General features: G+C 39.9%; 1 protein-coding gene and 1 long non-coding RNA gene across 2 annotated transcripts; one reads left to right on the forward strand and one right to left on the reverse strand.

The window, feature by feature from the left end:
* Nucleotides 1–94: 94 nt before the first annotated feature.
* On the reverse strand, nucleotides 95–23,728 carry atf7ip2 (activating transcription factor 7 interacting protein 2). Its single transcript, XM_040005948.1, has 14 exons — nucleotides 23,623–23,728; nucleotides 12,990–13,062; nucleotides 11,704–11,826; nucleotides 10,532–10,600; nucleotides 10,325–10,347; nucleotides 10,174–10,214; nucleotides 10,054–10,088; nucleotides 9,836–9,881; nucleotides 9,169–9,242; nucleotides 1,669–1,705; nucleotides 1,477–1,547; nucleotides 1,186–1,317; nucleotides 909–1,096; nucleotides 95–677 (listed from the first exon to the last, which is right to left on the reverse strand). The coding sequence occupies exons 2-14, from the start codon at nucleotides 13,059–13,061 to the stop codon at nucleotides 467–469; spliced, it is 1,122 nt and encodes a 373-aa protein (XP_039861882.1). The 5' UTR covers nucleotide 13,062; nucleotides 23,623–23,728; the 3' UTR covers nucleotides 95–466.
* LOC120717734 lies at nucleotides 15,173–21,105 on the forward strand. Its single transcript, XR_005692272.1, has 3 exons — nucleotides 15,173–15,918; nucleotides 19,410–19,411; nucleotides 21,061–21,105. It is a non-coding gene; the product is annotated as an uncharacterized LOC120717734 (long non-coding RNA).
* Nucleotides 23,729–25,592: the final 1,864 nt, after the last annotated feature.

Here is a 25,592-nt window from a genome sequence, read left to right on the forward strand (position 1 = left end):
GTATTCTACCATCTGCAAACTTATATCATTAAAAGATTATACTGACTACTAAGTACAATTTTCCATTGACAGTCATAAAGAATAAAACCCCACAAAGAGCACAATAAAGTTTTATTAACAACAATAATAATAACAATAATAATAATGCAACAATTGAATCATGGTGACCTTAACAGTGATATGCAACACTGTCCTTAACAATCTGAAGGCAGACAAAGAAAGAAGAGCTTGAAACAAAAGTTCACCGTTTTCCATCTGAACCGAAAATACTGATGAAAGGCACAAGTTACAAAGTGCAGCTTCTTTAGCTTTATGTGACCATTAAGGTTTATGGTACTTAAAAACTATGTGAACAAAACACTGGCCCCGAAACAACATCAGCACAAGGACTGTCCATGCTGTCCAGCACAAACTCAAGAGTGAGCAGCTGGAAATTTAAATAGGCGGCTTCATGTCCTCTTCCCAACTACTCGGGTATGACTGAAGTAGCGACTGCACTATAAGGTCCATACCGGCCAAATACATCTTTGCCCACCACAGCCGCACACACCCTGTGACCAGGCTTATACTTTCTGACCAGCACACACATGGGCAAATTCAAGGCCTTCACCTCACCGAGGATATTCCAGTCTGGGAAAGCGCCACTGCCCTTAACCTTTTCCATAGTTAGGAAGATCCTGCAACAGGGACAAAGAACAGAAAAAAAACAATATCATCAGTGAGTAACTTAAAGTCAAGATTACTAGTAAAGCCTAAGAACTCACTGACTGCTTCCATCAGGTGGTTACAAAAACTGGCAGCAGTGTCACAGTGAGATCCTCATGAGGACCTTTTGTTTTTCATATTGGTCGTAGGGCTGAGAAACTACACACTCGACACACAGTGATGAGTTCAACAATGCTTCTTACGTGTAACTGTCCATGGGTGGAGCAGATGGGTCTTCCTCCACCACTTTCCAGAGGATAGAGAGGCCGCTGGGGTTTCTGATGAGGGCCAGATTTACTTCAAGTTTCTGAGGGATGCTATACGAGGCCGCTTCCATGTTCAGGACGGAGGGGAAGGGTCTAGAAGGAAGAGGAGGTAACGAGAGTCCGTTCTGAGGAAGGAAGGAAACTTAAGTGAGTGGGTGTGATGTACCTCAAAGAGTGGAATGAACCAAATGTATTTTCAGCATGGGTGCATTACCTGCTCCGAGTCAGTGTGACTGGGACTCCTCGTGGCGACAGAAGAGACACATTCTGTTTTCACCTTTCGACGCTTCGGCTCTTCAAACTCTTCTTCACTGTTTTCTTTTTCTTGCTTAGCTGTGTACTCATGCTGGTTTTACACATGCCAAAATGGAAGATGTCAGTAATGATAAAAAAAAATGAAAAGACATTTAAAAGAACTATTTTTTTGCTTGCTCAAATAGCCTCCACACATTCATTTGTGGCAAAATAAATAAAATAAAAGAGAGCGCATAGTAAAGCATCCCACCTTAAGCTGAAAAGGCCGTTGAGGAGTCAGAACTGGAGGCAGCCGCTCCTCATTTGAATCAGTCGTGGCAGCTGTCATAATTTAATACAGATTATTTAAAATGAGAAGGAGGAGAAGGGAAGAAACAGGAGGAAGTAGGAAAAGGGGGATTTTTGTTATAAAAATTAAAAATGGTTGACTTTTCTTCATTACCTTCATGCGTCCTCTTTACTCCTCTTCTCGTGGTTTCCTGGGCAGAAAGAAAGTCACTAAATTAGAGGTGAAATTATTACGACAATAATAATAATAAATAATAATAATTATAATAACGAGTAAGTAAAGCTTATTTATATAGCATGTTACAAAAATCAAAGTGCTTTAAAATATAAAGTATTAATATTGACCTCAAATTAAAATTATGCAAAATTTAATTTATGTATTGTTATTATTATTATCGTTATTATTATCATCATCATCATTATTATTGTTATACACTACCAGTCAAAAGTTTGGACACACCTTCTCATTGTACAGCTTTTATTTTTACTACTTTCTACATTGTAGATACAAACTAAAGACATTAAAATATATATAGCAAGATATCTGGAATTATGTAGCAAAGAAAAATGGATAAATAATAAGTTTTATATTTTAGATTCCTTTGATTTGTTGTCAGCGCTGCAAACCCTTGGCCTTATCTCAATGAGCTTCCTGATGCAGTCACCTAAAATGGTTTTCACTTCACAGGTGTGTCAGGGTTCATTTGTGGAATTTCTTGCCTTCTTAATGGGGTTGTGCAGAAGTCAGGTTGGTACACAGCTGACTATTTCACAACTGTTAAAATCTATATTAGGGCAAGAACCAATGGGCTAAGAAACAAGAAATGAGAGTTTAGGATCTGAAGCGGAGTTTGCACCCAGATTACTACGGTAGACTTACTGCTCCGACAATCCATCAAGTGGTGCAGCTTACCAAAGTTATACTAAAACATTTTTTGACCAATTTTTGAGCGCTGTGTACCACATAAAATCAGTTCGAGGTCAATAAGCATAACCGGGAATTCATAAATAGGCACACTGTCGATGTTTGAGAAAATTATAGGATTTTAAGTGCGCCTTATAATGCCGAAAATACCGTATATATTAAACACCTCTCAAAGGTCAGAAAGATAAAACCCCAACTATCTGACTGAAGAGCTCTCTTTAGAAAAAAAAAAAGACCTCCAACAGATTCAGGATAAGGGAGGAGGCGGGTATCTGCTATCACCAGTTGGGAGGGAAGGCAAGGCAAGGCAAGGCAAGTTTATTTGTATAGCACAATTCAACAACAAGGTGATTCAAAGTGCTTTACAGAGACATTAGAAACAAGAACAAATAAAAAGCATGATTTAAAATTGATTAAAACAAGCAAATAAACTAACTAACTAATTAACAAACAAACAAACAAACAAACAAACAGTATATAAAATCAGAACAGTAGATAAAATCAGTAGTTAAATGTAAGTTTTGAAATTTAAGCTTAAAGTGTGGATTTGGTGCTTTATTCAAATGCAGCTGAGAACAGGTGAGTCTTCAACCTGGATTTAAATAAACTGAGTGTTTCAGCTGATCTGAGGCTTTCTGGGAGTTTGTTCCAGATATAAGGAGCATAAAAGCTGAATGCAGCTTCTCCGTGTCTGGTTCTGACTCTGGGAACTGATAAAAGACCGGATCCAGATGACCTGAGGGATCTGGATGGTTCATACTGGGTCAGGAGGTCATTGATGTATTTTGGTCCTAAACCATTCAGAGCTTTATAGGCCAGCATCAGAACTTTAAAGTCTATCCTCTGACGGACAGGCAGCCAGTGTAAGGACCTCAGAGCTGGACTGATGTGGTCCACTTTTTTGGTCTTAGTGAGGACTCGAGCAGCAGAGTTCTGAATGAGCTGTAGTTGTCTGACTGATTTTTTTTTTAGGTAGACCTGTAAAGATGCTGTTACAGTAATCAAGCCTACTAAAGATGAATGCATGGACTAGTTTTTCCAGGTCCTGTTGAGACATCAGATCTTTTATCCTTGATATATTCTTGAGGTGATAGTAAGCTGACTTTGTTATTGTCTTAATGTGTTTTTCTAAGTTTAGGTCTGCATCCATCACTACACCCAAATTTCTCGCCTGGTTTGTGGTTTTTAGATGTATAGATTGAAGTTCTCTGGTGACCTGTAATCGTTTTTCTTTGGCGCCAAAGACTATTACCTCAGTTTTGTTTTTGTTTAGCTGGAGAAAATTGTGGCACAACCAGTCATTGATTTCCTCAATGCATTTACCAAGAGCCTGTACAGGGCCTCGGTCTCCTGGTGACATTGTGATATATATTTGTGTGTCATCTGCATAGCTGTGATAGTTTATTTTGTTGTTGTTTATAATCTGTGCCAGTGGGAGCATGTAGATGTTAAACAGAAGGGGTCCCAAGATGGAACCTTGGGGAACTCCACATGTGATACTTGTCTGCTCAGATGTGAAGTTACCTATTGATACAAAGTATTTCCTGTTTTCTAAGTATGTTTTGAACCAGTTTAGTACAGTTCCTGAAAGACCTGTCCAGTTCTCCAGTCGTTTGAGTAATATGTTGTGGTCAACTGTATCAAATGCTGCACTGAGATCCAGTAAAACTAGGACTGACATTTTTCCACTGTCTGTATTCAGACATATGTCATTAAACACTTTGGTCAGAGCGGTTTCAGTGCTGTGGTTCTGTCTAAAACCTGACTGGAAGGCATCGTAGCAATTATTCTGTTTTAAGAAGTAATTGAGCTGTTGAGAAACTGCTTTTTCAATGATCTTACTTAAAAACGGGAGATTTGAGATCGGCCTGTAGTTGTTCATTTGTGTCTTGTCAAGATTGTCCTTTTTCAGTATAGGTTTGATTACAGCAGTTTTTAGTGATTCTGGAAACACACCTGATAATAAAGAAAAGTTGACGATCTGTAACAGGTCTGACTCTAAAGTCTTTGAGACCTTTTTGAAAAAACTTGTTGGCAGGACATCTAAACAGCAGGAGGAGGAGTTCAGTTGACCTAAGATGTCCTCCAGGTCTTTGCTGTTAATCGGGTGAAACTGTTTCATGGTGTTTAAACAGTTTTTTGGTGGACACAGTACATATCCTGGATCTGCTGTTGATGTACCAATTGCTTGTCTAATTTTTTGGATTTTTTCAGTGAAGAATTTGGCAAAGTCATTGCAGGCCATGGTCGAATGAAGTTCAGCTGCCACTGACACAGGAGGGTTTGTTAGCCTGTCAACTGTAGAAAATAAGACCCGAGCATTATGGCTGTTTTTAGTGATGATGTCAGAGAAGTAGGACCTTCTTGCACTCCTCAGTTGTAAATTATAATTGTAAAGTTTCTCTTTATAGATGTCATAGTGAACCTGGAGGTTTGTTTTTCTCCATCTGCGCTCAGCTTTCCTACACTCTCTTTTTTCATTTTTCACCAGTGTGGAGTTTCTCCATGGAGACTTTTTCCTTCCAGAGATAACCTTCACCTTAATGGGAGCAATAGTGTCCATTACATTTAACATGTTAGCATTGAAGCTATTGACGAGCTCATTGACTGACCCTCTGGGCAGGTCAGGTGTTAATGGGAAGACCTGGTTAAAAATTGCACTACTGTGTTCAGTTATACACCGTTTTGTGATCACTGTTGTTGATACATTTGTGTGGGCTGAGATTTTACTTTCAAAGAAAACACAGTAATGATCAGACAGGCCCACATCAGACACAGTAACCTTTGAAATGCTCAGGCCTTTGGAGATCAGTAGGTCAAGAGTGTGTCCTCTATTATGTGTGGCCTCTGTTACATGCTGAGTCAGCCCAAAGTTGCCCAGAGTGTTACTCAGGTCTTTAGTCCCTTTGTCCTGAGGGTTGTCCACATGAATGTTAAAATCCCCAGCAATAATTACACAGTCAAAATCAACACAGATCACAGACAGCAGTTCACTGAGGTCATTAAAAAAAGTCTGTGCAGTATTTGGGAGGCCTGTAAACATTAAGAAACACAACTTTGGATGGGGCCTTCAGCTGTAAAGCCACATATTCAAAAGACTGAAAACTTCCAGGAGATAGCTGCTTACATTGAAATGATTCATTAAATAAGACAGCAACCCCTCCTCCTCTCCTGCTCGCCCTGACCTCACTGATAAAACTGTAGTTAGGAGGGGTCGTCTCGATGAGAGCAGCTCCACTGTTACTTTGGTCCAACCAAGTTTCAGTTAAAAACATAAAATCAAGGCTGTGCTCAGTGATTAAATCATTAATTAAAAATGTTTTCCCAGCTAGAGATCTAATGTTTAATAAAGCCAACTTAAGTGTTTTAGAGGTATTACTTGTCCCCTCGTGTTTGGGAGCAGTCTGTGGCACACAAGGTATGTTTACTATGTTTAAAGATCTTTTAGAGTGCAGCTCTCTGTGTTTTGACCAGGCCACATGTCTCCTTCTGTCACCTGAAAGTACAGAAATTTTAAAACCTTCTAGTAAACAGGGTCCCAGCTTCTCCTGGGAAAAGTCGTCACTGCCATAATCCTCACAGCCCGGACCCTTCACACATCACGCATCAGACTGCGGAGACAGGGCATGAAGAGGAACTAAGGGGGGCGAGGCTGGGCAATGTGACTTCGATTGCTCTGTTGAGGGTGGGGCTCGATGGCGAACCTTTGGCCGCTCTGGTGGGGGGTTTATGGGGGACAAAAGGGGATTGGGACGGGGGGTAGATCTGAGCCCAGCATTGACCCGCTCCATCATCTCCTCAGTGAATTTCAGGTGTGGGGAGGAGGGAGAAAGGGAGGGGGAGGAGGGTGATGGCCTGTCAGGGGTTTGGGGGACTGGGGAAGGTCGTGGTCCCTTGTCCTGGTCGTTGGTGTTGTTGAGAGAGTTGGAGGCAAATAGGGACCCCTCTTCTTGCCTTAGATGTCTCTCCTTTCTGAGGCTCTTCCTCAGATACCATGGGTGTCTCTCCTTTCTGAGGCTCTTCCCGGGTGGGGGCAAATGGAGCTCCTCCTCAAGGTTTCTGCTGGGCTTTGTCTGTTCTTGGAGTACTGTTTGTTCCTCTTTATGAGATAACTCCTCGTTTATCTCAGCCTTGGCACCAAGCACGGATGGATGACGTATGGAATAAAACAAGTTGGAGGTGAACAGTTTCACCCCTGACTTGTTAAAATTAAATCCATTTGCTTTGAACAGATGCCTGCGTTCCCAAAAAATATTAAAGTTGTCGATAAAGTGCACTGAGTGGTCAGCACATGCTGATATAAGCCATTTATTCAGTGTAAACAACCTGCTGAATCTCTCGTCTCCTCCTCTGACCGGCGGTACAGGTCCACTGATGAATACAGCTGCATTCAGAGAGTTTACAGTATTTAATAATCCAGTAAAGTCCCGTTTCAGAACCTCCGACTGTTGTTTGGACACATCGTTTGACCCTGTATGCAGAACAATGTTTGTCACAGTTGGATATTCATCTGCAATTTGAAGAATTCTCTCCTTCAGGTTGTTGACCATATCATTAGGAAAGCAGAGGACTTTAGTGTTCTTACCGCACATCCTTTGTACATCCTTTACGGCAGAGTCACCCACAATCAGAGTTTCAGGCCTAGCCTTTAGCTTTCCCTGTGGCCTTTCACTTTTCAACAGATTTTCAGACCTTATTTCGCTGCTTTTAGATGGATGGTTGTCCGATATAGATCCAGGGTCCTTTGATAGTGGAGCAAATCTGTTCTGCAGTTTCACATTCAGTTGTTTTGGAGGTTTGTTGTTAACCTTCCTATTCACGGTTGTCCAGTCCTGTTTCCTCCCGTATACAGGGGTAGAAGAGCTTCTCTGTCTCGTAGGAAGTGAAGGCCAGTCGGTTTCAGAGATTTCAGCTCGCTGTGCCCTGCCTGTGATACGTCCTCCCCCTTCCACGAGACATGATTTATGTCTTGGTTTTGCACAAAGACAGTCTAAGGGGGGATTATCACTTGAGGATTTATAATAATGCACAGAGTCTACTTTCTTGGTCATGTTATCTGTGCTCCTTAGCTGTGTACTAGCTTGCTCATCGCCATTGTTTTGAATCAAAGGCAAGGTTGTTTCATTTCCACACAGTCCATTTACCTCCACGTTTACTTCTAAGCGATGAATTTTTGTCTCCAGTACTGCAATCTTCTGCAGGAGGCTGTGGTAGTCATCTGTGGAGAGGGAAGGCATCTTGTTGCTAGTTAGCCTAGCGGTTAGCACCTTTCCAGGCTATTGAGGCTGCTCGGTGCCCAGACGCTGTAATCAGGCTTCAGCTGTGTCTAGGCCACAGACACACGGAGCGCTGAGGACAAGGTAACCATAAAATGTTGCTGTTTCTGTTAAGAACACTCTAGTCCTAATGATCTACAAGTGTCCAGAAGTTATCGCAGGTAAGCTCACACGGAAAAAAAGGGAAAAAATCAGCATAAAAATAAATAAAATCAATAAAAATCAATATAAGAAGCAAAGTATTCAAGAGCAAAGAGATGAAGCGTCCACACTCATAAAGGGGAGGAGCAAGAAAAAGGGAAGGGAGGGAAAGAGATATATGCTGACAAAGATGCCAACATGCAGTCTACTTGAATTACATGCTCTGTGTCTCTATCAGTGTCTCTCGTCTTGTCATGAAAGATACCGTCTACTTTCACTCTTTGACCCTTTGGATTCTCAAACTGCATCAACTCCTCAACTCAGAGACCAAAAACAAAGATGGACAAATGAACTCAAGACAGAAAACAGACAAAGATTCAGCTGGTAGGTGATTTATTATCTTATGGAACCAGCATTACTTTTGTGTGCTTCTGTAGTTCTCATAACTGGCATATACAATCACTGGCTACTTCATTAGACAACTGAGTAATCAGCCAAACCCATAGCAGCAACTTATTCCATTTACACATGGTCAAGACAAACTGCTGATGTTCAAACTTGGCGAAAGGGATGCCAATAACCACTTCTTCCAACAAAAGGTATGCAGAAGAGCATCTCTAAATGCACAACAAGTTAAACCTTATAGCAGATGGGTTATAACATCAAAAGACCACAGGGGCTGCCACTCATATCAGCTAAGAACAGGAAAGTGAGGTTAAACCAATACTGGAAAATACAAAAATGGGAAAAATGTTGTTTGCTCTGTATCGTGGCTTCTGCTCCAACATTCAGACAGCAGGTTCAAAATTTGACGTAAACAACGTGAAAACATGAACCCATGGATCCTACCTTCTATCAATAGTTTGGGCTGGTGGTGACGTACTAGTGTGGGACACACACTGGACCACTTAGCACCCAGTGAGCATTGTTTAAATGACACAGCCTCTCTTACTATTCGTTCTTTGTTCATCCCTTTATAACCCCAGTATAACAATCTTCTGATGGCGGCTTCAGCAAGATAACTCACCATGTCACCAACCTCAAACTAGTTTCTTAAACATCAGATCTCAATCCAGTAGAGCACCTTTGGGATGTGGTGGAACTGGAGATAGACGTGCAACTGACTAATCTGCAGCAACTGTGTGACTTATCATGTCAATATGGACCAAAATCTCGGAGCAATCTTTCCAGCACCTTGTCATGAAGAATGAAGCCAAAGCGAGACCAATCCAGTACTAACAAGGTTTACCTAGTAAAGGGTCATATGAGTATGTGCAGTTATGTAATATTGCTTATTTTTAAAGGCTCCTACCTCATACTCCAATGGGCTGTTAGGAGTTGGAGGACGCCGCTCCTCATTTAAATCTGCCATGGCAGCCATCAAAGCTTATGTGGATTATGTAAAATAACAAGTGACAGAAGGGATGGGAAATAGCAGGAAAAGGGATGTGGTTTATTCATATTATTACATTTCAAGGTATTATAACAGCTTATTGTATCTGCAGAGAAAGAACGTTAGCACAAGCAAAATAAGATACGCATTTTAGATTTGAGGTACACAAACATTTACATGTATGAAACCAAAATACTCTTGTTTTACAAAGTAAAGACATTTTATAAATGGGACATGACAATCTAAGAACTTCTTAGTAAAAATCATCTTAAAGGATCTGCATCATCGCCATGATAACAAAGACGCTAGCTGCCCAACTTGTGCCCAACTTATTAATCTATTTAAATATTTCCCTGAGACAGACTTGACTGGTTATTCTATCATTGGTGAAATAGAAGTATATCCCTTTCTTCTTTTGGGGTTCAAAATAAAAGCTTCTAACTGGTAGCATTACCAGAATACATACAGAAATGAGTAAATCTCAATTTTCACATGTGCACATATACTACACAGGTCATGCCCATCCATACAAATGCAAAACTATACACCTTAACACATAAAAACTCCTGCATGTGAATAAACTTACCTTTACTGTCAGCACGCATCTTCTTAAGTGTCTGTCTTGTGATTTCCTGGATAGAAAGAACCAATAAGCTTTGAATATGAACCCCAATGCAAATGTTTTACTGTGAAATTTTACCCTGAGACCTTTCAAGAAGCTGCTGACCCCAACAAAATTTTAAATCAATAAGTGATTTTAAACTATTTTTAAAAAACTGACTAAATAAACAATGGCATATTTACCATCATCTGAAAGAGCCCTCCGTTCTTGGTTGCATCTATTGAGAAATAAAATGGCATTGAATAAATATTAATTTCAGCAAGAAATACTCAGTGATATTAATGTGCTTGGTAGGTTCTTACTCTGTGAAACAGCTTCCATGTCTCTTTCTTCTGAATTTGTTCTGTGGATTAAATGAAATTGTAACAAAACTGATAAAATAAATCACAACCATAATGTCACATCAGGGTCTTCATTTTTAAAGATTAATATATTAGAGCTGGTTCTACATACCTGACCAGAGTGGGCGCTGCATTCTGAAAGTTAAAATGGTAAAATTGATCATGTTGCGTTAGGATTTTTAAATTAGTGCATGTACACAGTGAATAGTGTTTCAATATTAAATTCCATAAAATTACTACTTGGGCATTTATCATTACACTATAAACAATAAAGTGTATATAATGTGATTAATTGTACTGTGCATTTTGTCTTTGTTACCTTTTTTTGCATCTTTGTCACATAGTCAATAGCAGCTTCTGCTCTTTTAGACAATATTTTAACTCGTGCCTGTGGAAAAAAAAAAAGTGTATTAGGGTTTGTTTGGATTTTTTTGTTTGTTTTTTCTTTTTTTATTTAAACACTACTTCGTCTTAGGCCCCAGTCACACAGGCCTAGAGACTGCCTGGAAACCACTGATTGCTATGAATTTAGAAAGAAAAAAAAAAAAAAAAAAAAAAAAAGTGGAATCCCCAGCCTCAGTCATGCAGACCAGTTAGTAAAACTGGCATCACATTGTGGGAGGTTACTTGCTGTTGCTAGGTGAAACTAATTGCAAAGAGGTATATGGTTCGGCACCAAAAACCTCCGTGATTGCTTCGATGGCTTAGTTTGGATGCAAGTCACTGACTTATTTACAGCGCCAACTACTCGCTAAGCAGTACCGAAACTGTAAGGAGTACTACAGCAACAGGAACTTAAGACAGCTTATCTTCAAAAGTTAGACTTTTTGAAAAGCATTGGTTTCAGAGATATTCAAAAATACAACTTTTACTTTAATAGCAGTGTTCACGCTTCTTCAAGTTTCACTCCTGCTCATTTTTTAGTTAGCAAGTGTTAGGAGACAGGCCGTCGTCTCACATTCAAACTACAGGCAACCATGGCAATCTGGTAGAGACCAGAGAAGGTTCTGTGGCACAGCAAACTCTTTACAACCATTTTTACCAATTAACAACAAGCAACCTGCCACAAACACTTGCTCAGTGATCGGGGAATAAACAATATTTTCCCCAGGTAACTGGAGTTGCAGACTCTCTAGACCTGCAAAAAAAAAAAAAAAAAAAAAAAAAAGGTGCACACACAAATTCAGCTCGATTCCCTCTAATCAAGAAATAAACTAAGAAACAATATAAGAAAGCAGAGCTTAAGTATAGATGCCCAAAAGTTTTACCGCTTGCTCTAAAATTTAGGAACAAATGCACACAAAAAAGAACATGACAGACCTAGAGACTGATTTTAAGATAGCTTGGTGACATTAAAACAGGGAAGCATGGAGAGAGACAAGAAGAAAGACTGGAAAAAAGAAAACAACAATGGGCGGCGATGAATATGTCCACACGTGAGATGGCATTAATTAAAAACTGGACAGATATGTAAACATATGCAGTACTGACCTCAAGTTTTTCAATTGACCTTTCAAAGTTCACTCCATGTTCAAGCTTTTGAATACTTTCTATTAAACCCTGGAGTTTAGTTTCAGTTGCACTGGGAACCTCCTGCTCCATCAGCTTTTGCACCTGTACGCAAAAACACATTTATACTGCTGTGTTCATTTTTCAAGTGAAAAAATATATATTTTGTAGCCGTCTTGCACACACAGCATATTTATGATCTACAGATTTTCAAGGCTCCTTCAGGAAGGGGCTGTGAAGGTAATCTAAGAGCTATCGCCTGAATGTCTTGGGGTAATTTACAAAAAGTCTTGTTTACATCATTGTTCAGGAGTAGGACATTTTCCCCTTAAGCGTTCCCATAATAGGGTGCCCAAATTTTTAGACATACCATAATTAACAGGAATCCACACAGGATCAATTAAAAATGATTGTCTGTTAATGAACAAAAAATAAAGTGTTTTGACTGTTTGTTTTTTATTTTTTTTAATTGTGTGCACACAACTGTATACAGATGTTTATCTAACAGAAACAAAGGGCAGAACTACATGCAGTAGACTCAGATGTTAGTGCTATCCAGCAGATAAAATGCCATGTACAACCATGCACAAAAAAGCAACAGTCTGTTGGAGTGATTTTGTTAAAAGTTGTCATTGTTGTGCTTTAAAGTTGTAAACCTTGTCTTGAACTGCATGTTTAGATATTTTTCTGTTAAGCCTTAAGTGTAGGAATTTGGGGCAAGCTTTTTAGCTATAGTTTCCAACTGCAGGCACACTTGCATATAAGGTTCTGGTTTCCTTATCTGGTAAGGAATGTTCACTTCCTGCCCTTTGTGGGCTCACCTATGCTTGTATATGGTGGACCATTAAAGGGGTTAAGTCAGATATGGGGTGAGGGGAGATGACCCTTTTATGACTTGAGATGTTGTTAAACGGTTGTAAACAGGAAGTCACGTATACAAACACACATACACACACACTCACATGCTCGCACATGCATGCACACACACAGTGCCTTAGCTTTTATGACACACCATATGGGTTTTACAATGGGGTGTTTGTGCTTTCACTGAAAAAAAAAGGCTGTAAGGGAAGGCTGGAGTTTGAAGTTGGCTGGGATCAGGTGAAAAACTTGGAGCTCCAAGATCCTGATCAGGCTTCCCTTGCGCAAGTAAAAACCGATCGAGCTCTAATTGTCTTGCTGTTGTTCACGGTGATAAGTCTCTGAGCTAGCAAGGCCTGCAGGTGCAGAACTAACACAGTCACACAAACTCCAACGTTGTTTCTTACCTCTGACTGGGAGAAGTCCATCTTCATGTTATCGGCTCCAGCAGAAGCTAGAGTCAGGGGTCGCCGCTTCATTCTTCATCCAGACGCACAAACAGAACATTAGTTAGTGATGTGTGTAACTCTGCATCAAGTAGCAAGAGTGTAACTCATAGGTTGTGCCTTGCAGAGAAAGATTGAAAGGTACTTGCATTAAAACAGTTTAAAATGTTGCCCATACCTTGCAACATTTAACATATTACATGTATATTACCCATTAGCCGTTTCCAATCATGATTATCATACAATGAAAACAAGGTAAGACATTAAGTTCAAGAATGAAAAGTATCTGAATATTGCCCTCTGCTCCTAAAATCCCTTTACTGCCTGAAGAAAAGGTTCATAGCGGAGGTGTCAAACATACAGCCTGTGGGCCAAAAGCAGCCCACCAAATCACTGGATAGCTTTGGAAAATGTTCACATTTGAAAGAAGGAGGGGTGTTTAACTGTATTTTGATTAATTTTAAAGTTTTCTTACTCCTTTGTTAGTATTAGCCTCTTATTTCTTTATTTTTTACAGTGTAAGCTTAAAGAGCCCTGATGCAGGTTTCTTCTGTTCATTAGTGCTGCAACGATTTGTTGACATAATCAATGATGTTGACTATAAAACGTTTTTTGACATATAATTTTATTGTCAGCACGTCGTAATACTAATACATCGTAAAAGTGTTTTTGTAAGTGCAGTATACTACAGGAAGCTATTGGGACAGTATCATTGACATCGTCTGCAAAGACTACACTTAATGCTAACGAAAAAGAACGCTGCACAAACGGCGAAATGGCAGAAAATGGAAACTAAGAATTGTTAAAAATCTGAAAGCATTTCACAGAAAACAAAAACAAAGAAAAAACAAAGTTAAATGCAGACTGCTTTCCATCTTTGACAGCAACACTGCAGTGCACGAGCATTTGATATGCCGGCACCCTGGAGCTGTGACATCAACTCTGATTGGGTCAGTTTTCAGGGGTTACGGTTTTTTATCTAATGAGTGAAATGAGACAGTAAAACATTAAACAGGAGTAGCTACACTGTCTCCTAGGTCGTTTTCTCACATTAATATTATCGTCTATTGTGAATAGTAAACCTCTTTCACCTAATGTTAGGTTGTTAATCTGTGAGTTGGGCCATATCAGTAATTAATCATAAATGTAATCAGTTAAACAGTGTAATTGGCATTGAACACTACACTATCTGAGAAACTATCATAGACAACCAAATTTGTAAGTAGTAGCAGTCTTTTCTTATTCTGTTTTACTAGTATTAAGCACAGGCGTATAGATGAGTTTGTCCTGTACAGAGGCTCTTGCACCTGTCAAATGGCTGAAGACTAGGGATGGGTACCGGTATCGGTTCTGACATAAACGGTAGTGACCAGACCGAAAAGCAGCGCACATTTCGGTGCTTTATTTCGGTGCTTTTTTTTCCCCCTGAGATGTCACACACTTTGAATTCTAGCCAATCATTTTACCTTTGCAAGCGTAGTAGGCGGGCCCAGGTACGTACGTTCTTTTAGAGCAGAGCTACAGATTAAAAATGCCCAAAGCGAAGCGGTCAAAAGTCTGGCTGTACTTCACAGCAAAAGATGCAAACTCAGCAGCCTCCAACAACTGATTTAAGGATGTGAGTGAAGTTGGCTCCCCCACCTTCTTCAAATCCAACAAAAGTGGTATCAAACGTTTGTGCTACGTTTGTGCTGCAAAAATTTTCATTTGTGCTGCCTCTGTTTTAAAGATATTAATGAAAAGGTCAAGGTCAAAAGGTCAACCAGCCCCCCCACATTACCCAAATCCAACAAAATTGATGTTAAATGTTTGTGCTACGTTTGTGCTGCAGAAATTTTTGTTTGTGCCGCTATTATTTTAAAGATATTAACAAAAATTTCTAGAGGTCAACCAGCCCCCCCCATATTAGTGGAATCAAACAAAATTGATGTCAAACGTTTGTGCTGGTTTGTGCTGCAAAAATGTTTGTTTGTGCTGCTAACATTTTAAAATTTTTAATAAAATAACGTCTTGATGCGTGCTTGATCATCCAGGTAAGTAAATCCCAAAAGGTTGATTCTGTTCATCTGGACATTTTCAGTTGGAGAAACGTTTCGTCACTCATCCAAGTGACTTCTTCAGTCTCAGCTGACTGCAGGTTTCCCCAACCTTATAAACACATGTGAGTGAAGTTGCCCCCCCTACCTTCTTCAAATCGAACAAAATTGATGTCCAACATTTGTCCTGCAAATTATTTTGTTTGTGCAGGTTATGTTTCCCTAATTTTGTAAACAGTACATGTACAGTGAGAGAGAGATGTTACATCTGTCTTCACTTGCATCCCAGTCATAGAAGCGTTGGAGGTCGTTCATAAGAGATTACAGGATCATCCCAACCTCAGCAACAGGACCACTCTCAGCACTGATCAGTTGTGTTTGCTTTTGGAACTGTGTCTTAATTCCACCTATTTTGCATAAGGGTCAGTACAGGCGGAAACCTAGGTGTGCCATGGGTTCCCCCAGGCCCCTGCTCAAAGTCACCAAACCAGTTCGTAAGCAGGTACAGGTGTGGCCAGAAGGGTCCTCAGAGGCACTGCTTTTCCACCACAGGCTGCCACACACGACAACACCACAGACTTTCAGGAATATACAGAAACTGTCACTGCCTACATCCCAAAATGCATCGATGATGTCACAGAGACCAGGACTATCACTGTCCGGGCCAATCAGAAACCATGGCTCACAGGTCAGGTTTAAATGCTCCTAAGGTTGAAAAATGCAAGCCTTCAGAGCCGGGAATTAGGTGAGTCTAAGAACAGCAAGGGCAAACCTGTCACGTGGCATCAGCTATAGCAAAGCTTCAGCGACAGCAGAAATACTGTCGCAGTGGCAAGGTAGGTGGAATTAAGACAGTTCCAAAAGCAAACACAACTGATCAGTGCTGAGAGTGGTCCTGTTGCTGAGGTTGGGATGATCCTGTAATCTCTTATGAACGACCTCCAACGCTTCTATGACTGGGATGCAAGTGAAGACAGATGTAACATCTCTCTCTCACTGTACATGTACTGTTTACAAAATTAGGGAAACATAACCTGCACAAACAAAATAATTTGCAGGACAAATGTTGGACATCAATTTTGTTCGATTTGAAGAAGGTAGGGGGGCCAATTTCACTCACATGTGTTTATAAGGTTGGGGAAACCTGCAGTCAGCTGAGACTGAAGAAGTCACTTGGATGAGTGACGAAACGTTTCTCCAACTGAAAATGTCCAGATGAACAGAATCAACCTTTTGGGATTTACTTACCTGGATGATTAAGCACGCATCAAGACGTTATTTTATTAAAAATTTTAAAATGTTAGCAGCACAAACAAACATTTTTGCAGCACAAACCAGCACAAACGTTTGACACCAATTTTGTTTGATTCCATTAATATGGGGGGGCTGGTTGACCTCTAGAAATTTTTGTTAATATCTTTAAAATAATAGCGGCACAAACAAAAATTTCTGCAGCACAAAACAGCACAAACGTAGCACAAACATTTAACATCAATTTTGTTGGATTTGGGTAATGTGGGGGGCTGGTTGACCTTTTGACCTTTACCTTTTCATTAATATCTTTAAAACAGAGGCAGCACAAACGAAAATTTTAGCAGCACAAACCAGCACAAACGTAGCACAGTTGATTGACACCAATTTTGTTTGATTTGGGTAATGTGGGGGGGCTGGTTGACCTCTGATGACCTCTAGAAATTTTTATTAATATCTTTAAAATGATAGCAGCACAAACGAAAATTTTTGCAGCACAAACCAGCACAAACGTAGCACAGTTGATTGACACCAATTTTGTTTGATTTAATTAATGTGGGGGGGCTGGTTGACCTCTGATGACCTCTAGAAATTTTTATTAATATCTTTAAAATGATAGCAGCACAAACGAAAATTTTTGCAGCACAAACGTAGCACAAACGTTTGATACCACTTTTGTTGGATTTGAATAAGGTGGGGGGCCCAACTTCACTCACATGATTTAAGGTGATACGGTGCAAAGGAGGTAACTCCTCGAATCTGACGAAACACCTGGCGACGCATAGCGGGGGGGGGGGGGGGTTTAAGCCGAGAAACGCAGCGTATTTTGCTGCAAGAGCTCACACCGAGCACATCGACTGCGGGTGTGGTGCCTGTTATCGGTCCCAGAGTTAGCAACATGAACCCAAAGAGGAGAGTCCTGGCCCCCAGCCCTGCCAGTGTAGCAGAAATGATGAGGATGATGATGGCAGCAGCAGCCGTTCTTCTCTGCGTGAGTAGCTTAATGTTGTTCGTGTGTAATTTACGTTGAGTACACTAACCACGTTATTACATTAATGCATGTAAGGTGAACTAGCAAACACCGTCGTAGTTACATGCGGCTGTCTTCTTGTTTGATGGCAGATACTCCCTTCACCCTGGCCAAAAAGGCCAAAATGACCAAAGAAAAAGAGGGAAACAGCTAAACATGAGAGGTTTTTGGATAAAGTTTGTGTTTTTTTTCCATTGTTTAAGCACTGCTTCCAGCCAAGAGTGATACCATATATGCCCTATAGCTGCAGAAAAGGCTAACATTGTTATCTTTTTACAAAAAAAACAGCTAAACATGAGAGGTTTTTGGACAAAGTGTGTGTTCTCCATTCTTTAAGCACCGGCCCCGTTTCAAAAGTACCGGTTTGGTACTGCTATCGGATAAAACCTAAACGATACCCATCCCTACTGAAGACATGACAGAGAGCATCATCTCAAAGATTAGAGCAAGCGTCACTCCAGAGCACTTTTTTTTAAATTAAATACTAGTAGCACTTTAATATGTATTACCTGACATTTGATATTGAGTAATCCTTTAATATTTTTTGGGAACGCAGGCATCTGTTTAAAGCAAATGGATTTAATTTTAACAAGTCAGGGGTGAAACTGTTCACCTCCAACTTGTTTTATTCCATACGTCATCCATCTGTGCTTGGTGCCAAGGCTGAGATAAACGAGGAGTTATCTCATAAGGAGGAACAAACAGTACTCCAAGAACAGACAAAGCCCAGCAGAAACCTTGAGGAGGAGCTCCATCTGCCCCCACCCGGGAAGAGCCTCAGAAAGGAGAGACATCTGAGGCAAGAAGAGGGGTCCCTATTTGCCTCCAACTCTCTCAACAACACCAACGACCAGGACCAGGGACCACGATCTTCCCCAGTCCCCCAAACCCCTGACAGGCCATCACCCCCATCACCCTCCCTTTCTCCCTCCTCCCCACACCTGAAATTCACTGAGGAGATGATGGAGCGGGTCAATGCTGGGCTCAGATCTACCCCCCGGCCCAATCCCTTTTTGTCCCCCATAAACCCCCCACCAGAGCAGCCAAAGGTTCGCCATCGAGCCCCACCCTCAACAGAGCAATCGAAGTCACATTGCCCAGCCTCGCCCCCCTTAGTTCCTCCTTACCACCTTCATGCCCTGTCTCCGCAGTCTGATGTGTGATGTGTGAAGGGTCCGGGCTGCGAGGATTATGGCAGTGGTGACTTTTCCCAGGAGAAGCTGGGACCCTGTTTACTAGAAGGTTTTAAAATCTCTGTACTTTCAGGTGACAGAAGGAGACATGTGGCCTGGTCAAAACACAGAGAGCTGCACTCTAAAAGATCTTTAAATATAGTAAACATACCTTGTGTGCCACAGACTGCTCCCAAACACGAGGGGACAAGTAATGCCTCTAAAACACTTAAGTTGGCTTTATTAAACGTTAGATCTTTAGCTGGGAAAACATTTTTAATTAATGATTTAATCACTGAGCACAGCCTTGATTTTATGTTTTTAACTGAAACTTGGTTGGACCAAAGTAACAGTGGAGCTGTTCTCATCAAGACGACCCCTCCTAACTACAGTTTTATCAGTGAGGCCAGGGTGAGCAGGAGAGGAGGGGGGGTTGCTGTCTTATTTAATGAATCATTTCAATGTAAGCAGGTATCTCCTGGAAGTTTTCAGTCTTTTGAATATGTGGCTTTACAGCTGAAGGCCCCATCCAAAATTGTGTTTCTTAATGTTTACAGGCCTCCCAAATACTGCGCAGACTTTTTTAATGACCTCAGTGAACTGCTGTCTGTGATCTGTGTTGATTTCGACTGTGTAATTATTGTTGGGGATTTTAACATCCATGTGGACAACCCTCAGGACAAAGGGACTAAAGACCTGAGTAACACTCTGGGCAACTTTGGGCTGACTCAGCATGTAACAGAGGCCACACATGATAGAGGACACACTCTTGACCTACTGATCTCCAAGGGCCTGAGCATTTCAAACATTACTGTGTCTGATGTGGGCCTGTCTGATCATTACTGTGTTTTCTTTGAAAGTAAAATCTCAGCCCACACAAATATATCAACAGCAGTGATCACAAAACGGTGTATAACTGAAGACAGTAGTGAGATATTTAACCAGGTCTTCCCATTAACACCTGACCTGTCCAGAGGTTCAGTCAATGAGCTCACCAATAGCTTCAATTTAAAAATGTTAAATGTAATGGATACAATTGCTCCCATTAAGGTGAAGGTTATCTCTGGAAGGAAAAAGTCTCCATGGAGAAACTCCACACTAGTGAAAAATGAAAAAAAGAGTGTAGGAAAGCTGAGCGCAGATGGAGAAAAACAAACCTCCAGGTTCACTATGACATCTATAAAGAGAAACTTCACAATTATAATTTACAACTGAGGAGTGCAAGAAGGTCCTACTTCTCTGACATCATCACTAAAAACAGCCATAATGCTCGGGTCTTATTTTCTACAGTTGACAGGCTAACAAACCCTCCTGTGCCAGTGGCAGCTGAACTTCATTCAACCATGGCCTGCAATGACTTTGCCAAATTCTTCACAGACAAAATCCAAAAGATTAGACAAGCAATTGGTACATCAACAGCAGATCCAGGATATGTACTGTGTCCACCGAAAAACTGTTTAAACACCATCAAACAGTTTCAACCTATTAACAGCAAAGACCTGGAGGACATCTTAGGTCAACTGAACTCCTCCTCTTGCTGTTTAGATGTCCTGCCAACAAGTTTTTTCAAAAAGGTCTCAAAGACTTTAGAGTCAGACCTGTTACAGATCGTCAACTTTTCTTTAATATCAGGTGTGTTTCCGGAACCACTAAAAACTGCTGTAATAAAACCTATACTGAAAAAGGACAATCTTGACAAGACACAAATGAACAACTACAGGCCGATCTCAAATCTCCCATTTTTAAGTAAGATCATTGAAAAAGCAGTTTCTCAACAGCTCAATTACTTCTTAACACAGAATAACTGCTATGATGCCTTCCAGTCAGGTTTTAGACAGAACCACAGCACTGAAACCGCTCTGACCAAAGTGTTTAATGACATATGTCTGAACACAGACAGTGGAAAAATGTCAGTCTTAATTTTACTGGATCTCAGTGCAGCATTTGATACAGTTGACCACAACATATTACTCAAACGACTGGAGAACTGGGCAGGTCTTTCAGGAACTGTACTGAACTGGTTCAAAACATACGTAGAAAACAGGAAATACTTTGTATCAATAGGTAACTTCACATCTGAGCAGACAAGCATCACATGTGGAGTTCCCCAAGGTTCCATCTTGGGACCCCTTCTGTTTAACATTTACATGTTCCCACTGGCACAGATTATAAAGAACAACAAAATAAACTACCACAGCTATGCAGATGACACACAAATATATACCACAATGTCACCAGGAGACCGAGGCCCTGTACAGGCTCTTGGTAAATGCATTGAGGAAATTAATGACTGGTTGTGCCACAATTTTCTCCAGCTACACAAAAACAAAACTGAGGTAATAGTCTTTGGCGCCAAATAAAAACGATTACAGGTCACCAGAGAACTTCAATCTATACACCTAAAAACCACAAACCAGGCGAGAAATTTGGGTGTAGTGATGGATGCAGACCTAAACTTAGAAAAACACATTAAGACAATAACAAAATCAGCTTACTATCACCTCAAGAATATTTCAAGGATAAAAGATCTGATGTCTCAACAGGACCTGGAAAAACTAGTCCATGCATTCATCTTTAGGCTTGATTACTGTAACAGCATCTTTACAGGTCTACCTAAAAAATCAGTCAGACAACTACAGCTCATTCAGAACTCTGCTGCTCGAGTCCTCACTAAGACCAAAAAAGTGGACCACATCAGTCCAGCTCTGAGGTCTTTACACTGGCTGCCTGTCCGTCAGAGGATAGACTTTAAAGTTCTGATGCTGGCCTATAAAGCTCTGAATGGTTTAGGACCAAAATACATCAGTGACCTCCTGACCCAGTATGAACCTTCCAGATCCCTCAGGTCATCTGGATCTGGTCTTTTATCAGTTCCCAGAGTCAGAACCAGACACGGAGAAGCTGCATTCAGCTTTTATGCTCCTTATATCTGGAACAAACTCCCAGAAAGCCTCAGATCAGCTGAAACACTCAGTTTATTTACATCCAGGTTGAAGACTCACCTGTTCTCAGCTGCATTTGAATAAAGCACCAAATCCACACTTTTAAGCTTAAATTTCAAAACTAACATTTTAACTACTGATTTTATCTATTGTTCTGATTTTATCTGTTTTGTTTGTTTGTTTGTTAATTAGTTAGTTTGTTTGTTTGCTTGTTTTAATCAATTTTAAATCATGCTTTTTATTTGTTTTTGTTTCTAATGTCTCTGTAAAGCACTTTGAATCACCCTGTTGTTGAATTGTGCTATACAAATAAACTCGCCTTGCCTTGCCTATAGATTCATTTGATTATTTTTCAATTCATATGTTTCCTAGATCATTATTTTTGCTCTGGGATGCTCTGGGATGAGACGGAGTGATAATCACAAGAGGGCAGACTTGAGCACGTGAGGTATGGAGGCTAGAACACATTAGATAAGAGTTACTGAAATAATCGTTGACTAATCAAAGAGAAATTGGCAGATTAGTTGACTACCAAAGTAATATTTAGTTGCAGCCCTACTATTTATTACACCAACATTTGTTTAATGTGACAGACCTACACTCCTGTAAATTAAAAGGTCTTAAAAGGGTTAAATGTGCAGCTTCTCTACACTCACAGAAAGGGGAATTATGAGGAGGTGTGCATTTTGCCAGGTTCACTACTAGCAAGCTTGGGCTAAATGTTTGACATCTATGATTAACAGGAAGGCAGTCCACCAATCAAAGCGCATTCAGGGATCTGAATCTTTTTGCATCAATACACTGGTGGCAAAACAAGCGGCAGGACAAGCAGTAGCTACACAAACAAGCCACAATTATTCCCAAAGCCATACTACTGCTGCTGAAGTTAACTCACTCATCAAGAAGCCACAGGAGCGCTTTTCAAATGCCAATCCAGCGTTCACTCAAGCACACTTCCTTGTCGTGCCTGTCGCCTATCGACTTGTGCAAAAAAAAAAAAAAAAAAAAAAAAAAAAAAAAAAAAAAGCTTGCATTTCTTTAGTCTGGTGGAAGTTTGATCCTGTGGTGCTGACATGTTTTACTAAACCTACAGTGTCAAGAACGATTAGACAGCTATAATCAGTGTTGCCAACTTAGCGACTTTGTCGCTATATTTAGCGACAAATCTGGCGACTTTTTCTGGTGTGACTGGAGACTTATTTATGACGACTTTTTGACGAGAAAGCGGGTATCGCTTTTACTCTTAACAAGCAGCGGTGCTGCCGTGGGCACCTCACCCGTGCCAAAGCGTTCACGGGCGGAGGATAGTCCTCCCCCAGCTGCTATCAGGGCAGGAGACGTTCACACCTGTGCGTCCAAACTGCAAATGAATCGCGCATGAGCGAAGCCGCTGCTCCTGCACTGACTGTAACGCAGTCAGTTCTTCCTTTACTGATATGCTGTTTTGTGGATCACAAGGTTTAAAACTACTTATAAACACACACACAAATTAATTCCACCAGAGTGCCAATCTCGGGTCACTTTTGCCAGTCCAGGCCCGGATAAAGGAGCAGGGTTGGAATTGAATCTAGCGACTTTTAGGACAATAAAAGACAATAGCGATTTTCCTTAATGAGGAGTTGGCAACACTGGCTATAATGTGCCAGTAACAACCGCCAATGCAGCTTTTGGGGGGGTCACTCCTATTATGCTGCAAAATGTATTTAGAGTATTGGTTCTAGTTTCCCCAGTAAACCCGCTGAGTATGCAGTAATACAGCGCTGAGCTCGGTTAGAGCTGCCTGTGCTTATCTCATTATCTCATGATACAGGAAGCTGCTCGTGTCTGTGAGGGCTCCGTTATTACTACTACTAATAATAATTACGAGCCATAATGTCATTTTCTTTGCACACAATGCTAACCTTTTTCACTCTTACGTAATGTTGGATAATTTAATGATGCTTTAAAAAGCAAACAAAAAAACACAGAACAATGAAACTGTTAAAAATGGATTAAACCCCTCGCTAACTTTTAGCTATTTGAAACCACTGGAAACCAGTCTACTGGTTAACCATTAAAAAGCAACAGACTCGCTGTTTATAGACAGAAAGGGCCGCTATCATATCATGCCGTAGTTTCAAAACAGAGAGTTAAAAATTAAATGAGCGTTTATAGCTGCAGTACCTGAAATTGTGCTTGATTTCTTCTTAGCGTTCTTCGTCTTCTTCGTGTTCCTCTTATTGGTGGTTTGGAAAAACCGATTAGTGCCACCCACAGGATTAAACAGTACTGCAAATCAAGTGTAAACAAGCAATGAGTCTAGAAAATTATTCTTATCAACGTGTATGGATACAATAACAGGTCTCTAAATAGAAACATGATGTTAAACTTAAGTAAATTAATTGCAAATTGCAGTAATACATATGGTTCTACCCAGGTAATAACTGGAGGCGATTTTAACCTGGCACCTAACTCATGGCTTGACAGGCAACCACAGAGAGGGAAAGAACCAGAACACGATAGCATTATTTGTGATTTTTGTACAACAACTAATATGATGGATTATTGGAGGATGACAAACCCAAATACGAAGAAATACACTTGGTTTAGTCCAACAAATAAGAACGTATGTTCAAGACTAGATTATTGGCTTGTCTCCCAAACAGTATCATCATATGTTACTAAATGTGAAACCCAAACAACCCCACTTACTGATCATTGTCTGATAAGTCTCTCATCATCTCTACGTAAATAACAAAGATCTGCGAACTTATGGAAATTTAACAATAGTTTATTACAAAACAAAGATTTCTGTACACAAGTTAAAAAAATTCAATTAGAAATTAACAATTTGATGATGACTAATGTCAGTAAATGGGAATGGTTTAAATATAGTGTCAAACAACTAGCTATAGAAACGGGAAAGAAAGTGTCTGCCACACGCATATGTGAACAGAAAAATCTAATCGAACAAATACATTTATTATGTGGTAAGCCTTGTATGACTGCAGAAGAGTCAGAATGCTTACAATCTTTACAAAGTCAACTAGATGAGGTGTACTTGATTAAGGCTAAAGGAGCACATGTAAGGTCTAAAGCCAAGTGGATTGAACATGGGGAAAAAAAATCATCTTATTTCTATAGTCTCGAGAAGCGCAGACAAACAAAGAAAAAAATAACTAAATTGAGTGAGGATGGCACTATGATAGAGGAACCAAACTAAATTAGTGAGGAAATTAACATATTCTATAGTAATCTGTATAAACCAAGAACCGAAAAAGAGAATGCAGACATCTTTTTTTGATATGATTAAAGACCAGGTAAAAAAAATTGGAAGAGGAAGATAAAATATGGTTAGAAGAAGATTTGAATATATCTGAATTAGAAACAGCTCTAAAACAAATGAAAAATGGAAAATCGCCTGAAATTGACGGCCTAACGATTGAATTCTATAAAACCTTTTGGCAAGACATTAAAGATTTGTTATTTAATGCCTTTTTGGATTGTTTAAAAAATGAAGAACTATCCCCAACAATGAAAACAGGATTAATAACCTTATTGCCCAAACCAAACAAAAATTTACAAGTGCTAGACAATTGGAGACCCATAACACTTTTATGTAATGATTACAAATTATTAGCCTTAGCATATGCAAATAGGATTAAGGGCGTCTTAACCAAATTAATCGATGAGTGTCATAATAACATAAGTTTAATATTAGATATGATTGACTACCGATCCTTTATCAATTCAGAAAGTTTAATATTATTTATTGACTTTTTTAAAGCTTTTGATTCAATAGACCATAATTTTCTATTTAGATCTTTAGAACTTTTTGGATTTGGAAACAAATTTTGCAAAGTGATCAAACTGTTCTACAAGCAGATTTACAGTTATGTTTCGCTCAATCCAGGCATAACACCTAGGATAGACGTATTCCGTGGAATTCGACAGGGTTGCCCAATTTCTCCAAAATTATTTATTCTTTGCACTCAATTAATGGCCTACCTCACTGTGAACCATTCAGACATCGAAGGAATAAAAAATTTTGGTACTGAACTGAAAATGAGTCAGTTAGCATCATAGTAATATTTTTAAAGGATAAATTAATACTTTAAAGACAATTGATTTTCAATCAATGGTTGGAGTATTTA

This window comes from Simochromis diagramma, unplaced genomic scaffold, assembly GCF_900408965.1.
Source record: "Simochromis diagramma unplaced genomic scaffold, fSimDia1.1 OVJJ01000510.1, whole genome shotgun sequence".
Classification (NCBI taxonomy): domain Eukaryota; kingdom Metazoa; phylum Chordata; class Actinopteri; order Cichliformes; family Cichlidae; genus Simochromis; species Simochromis diagramma.

Bases quoted from the DNA above. Each gene is read 5' to 3' on its own strand.
- atf7ip2 (XM_040005948.1), bottom strand. From the start codon at position 13,061: ATGAAGCGGCGACCCCTGACTCTAGCTTCTGCTGGAGCCGATAACATG. The intron at 9,882-10,053 runs GTAAATATGCCA...CTTTCTATCCAG, and splicing joins GAGGGCTCTTTCAGATGATG to GAAATCACAAGACAGACACT. The intron at 9,243-9,835 runs GTAAGTTTATTC...AATCCACATAAG, and splicing joins GATGCGTGCTGACAGTAAAG to CTTTGATGGCTGCCATGGCA.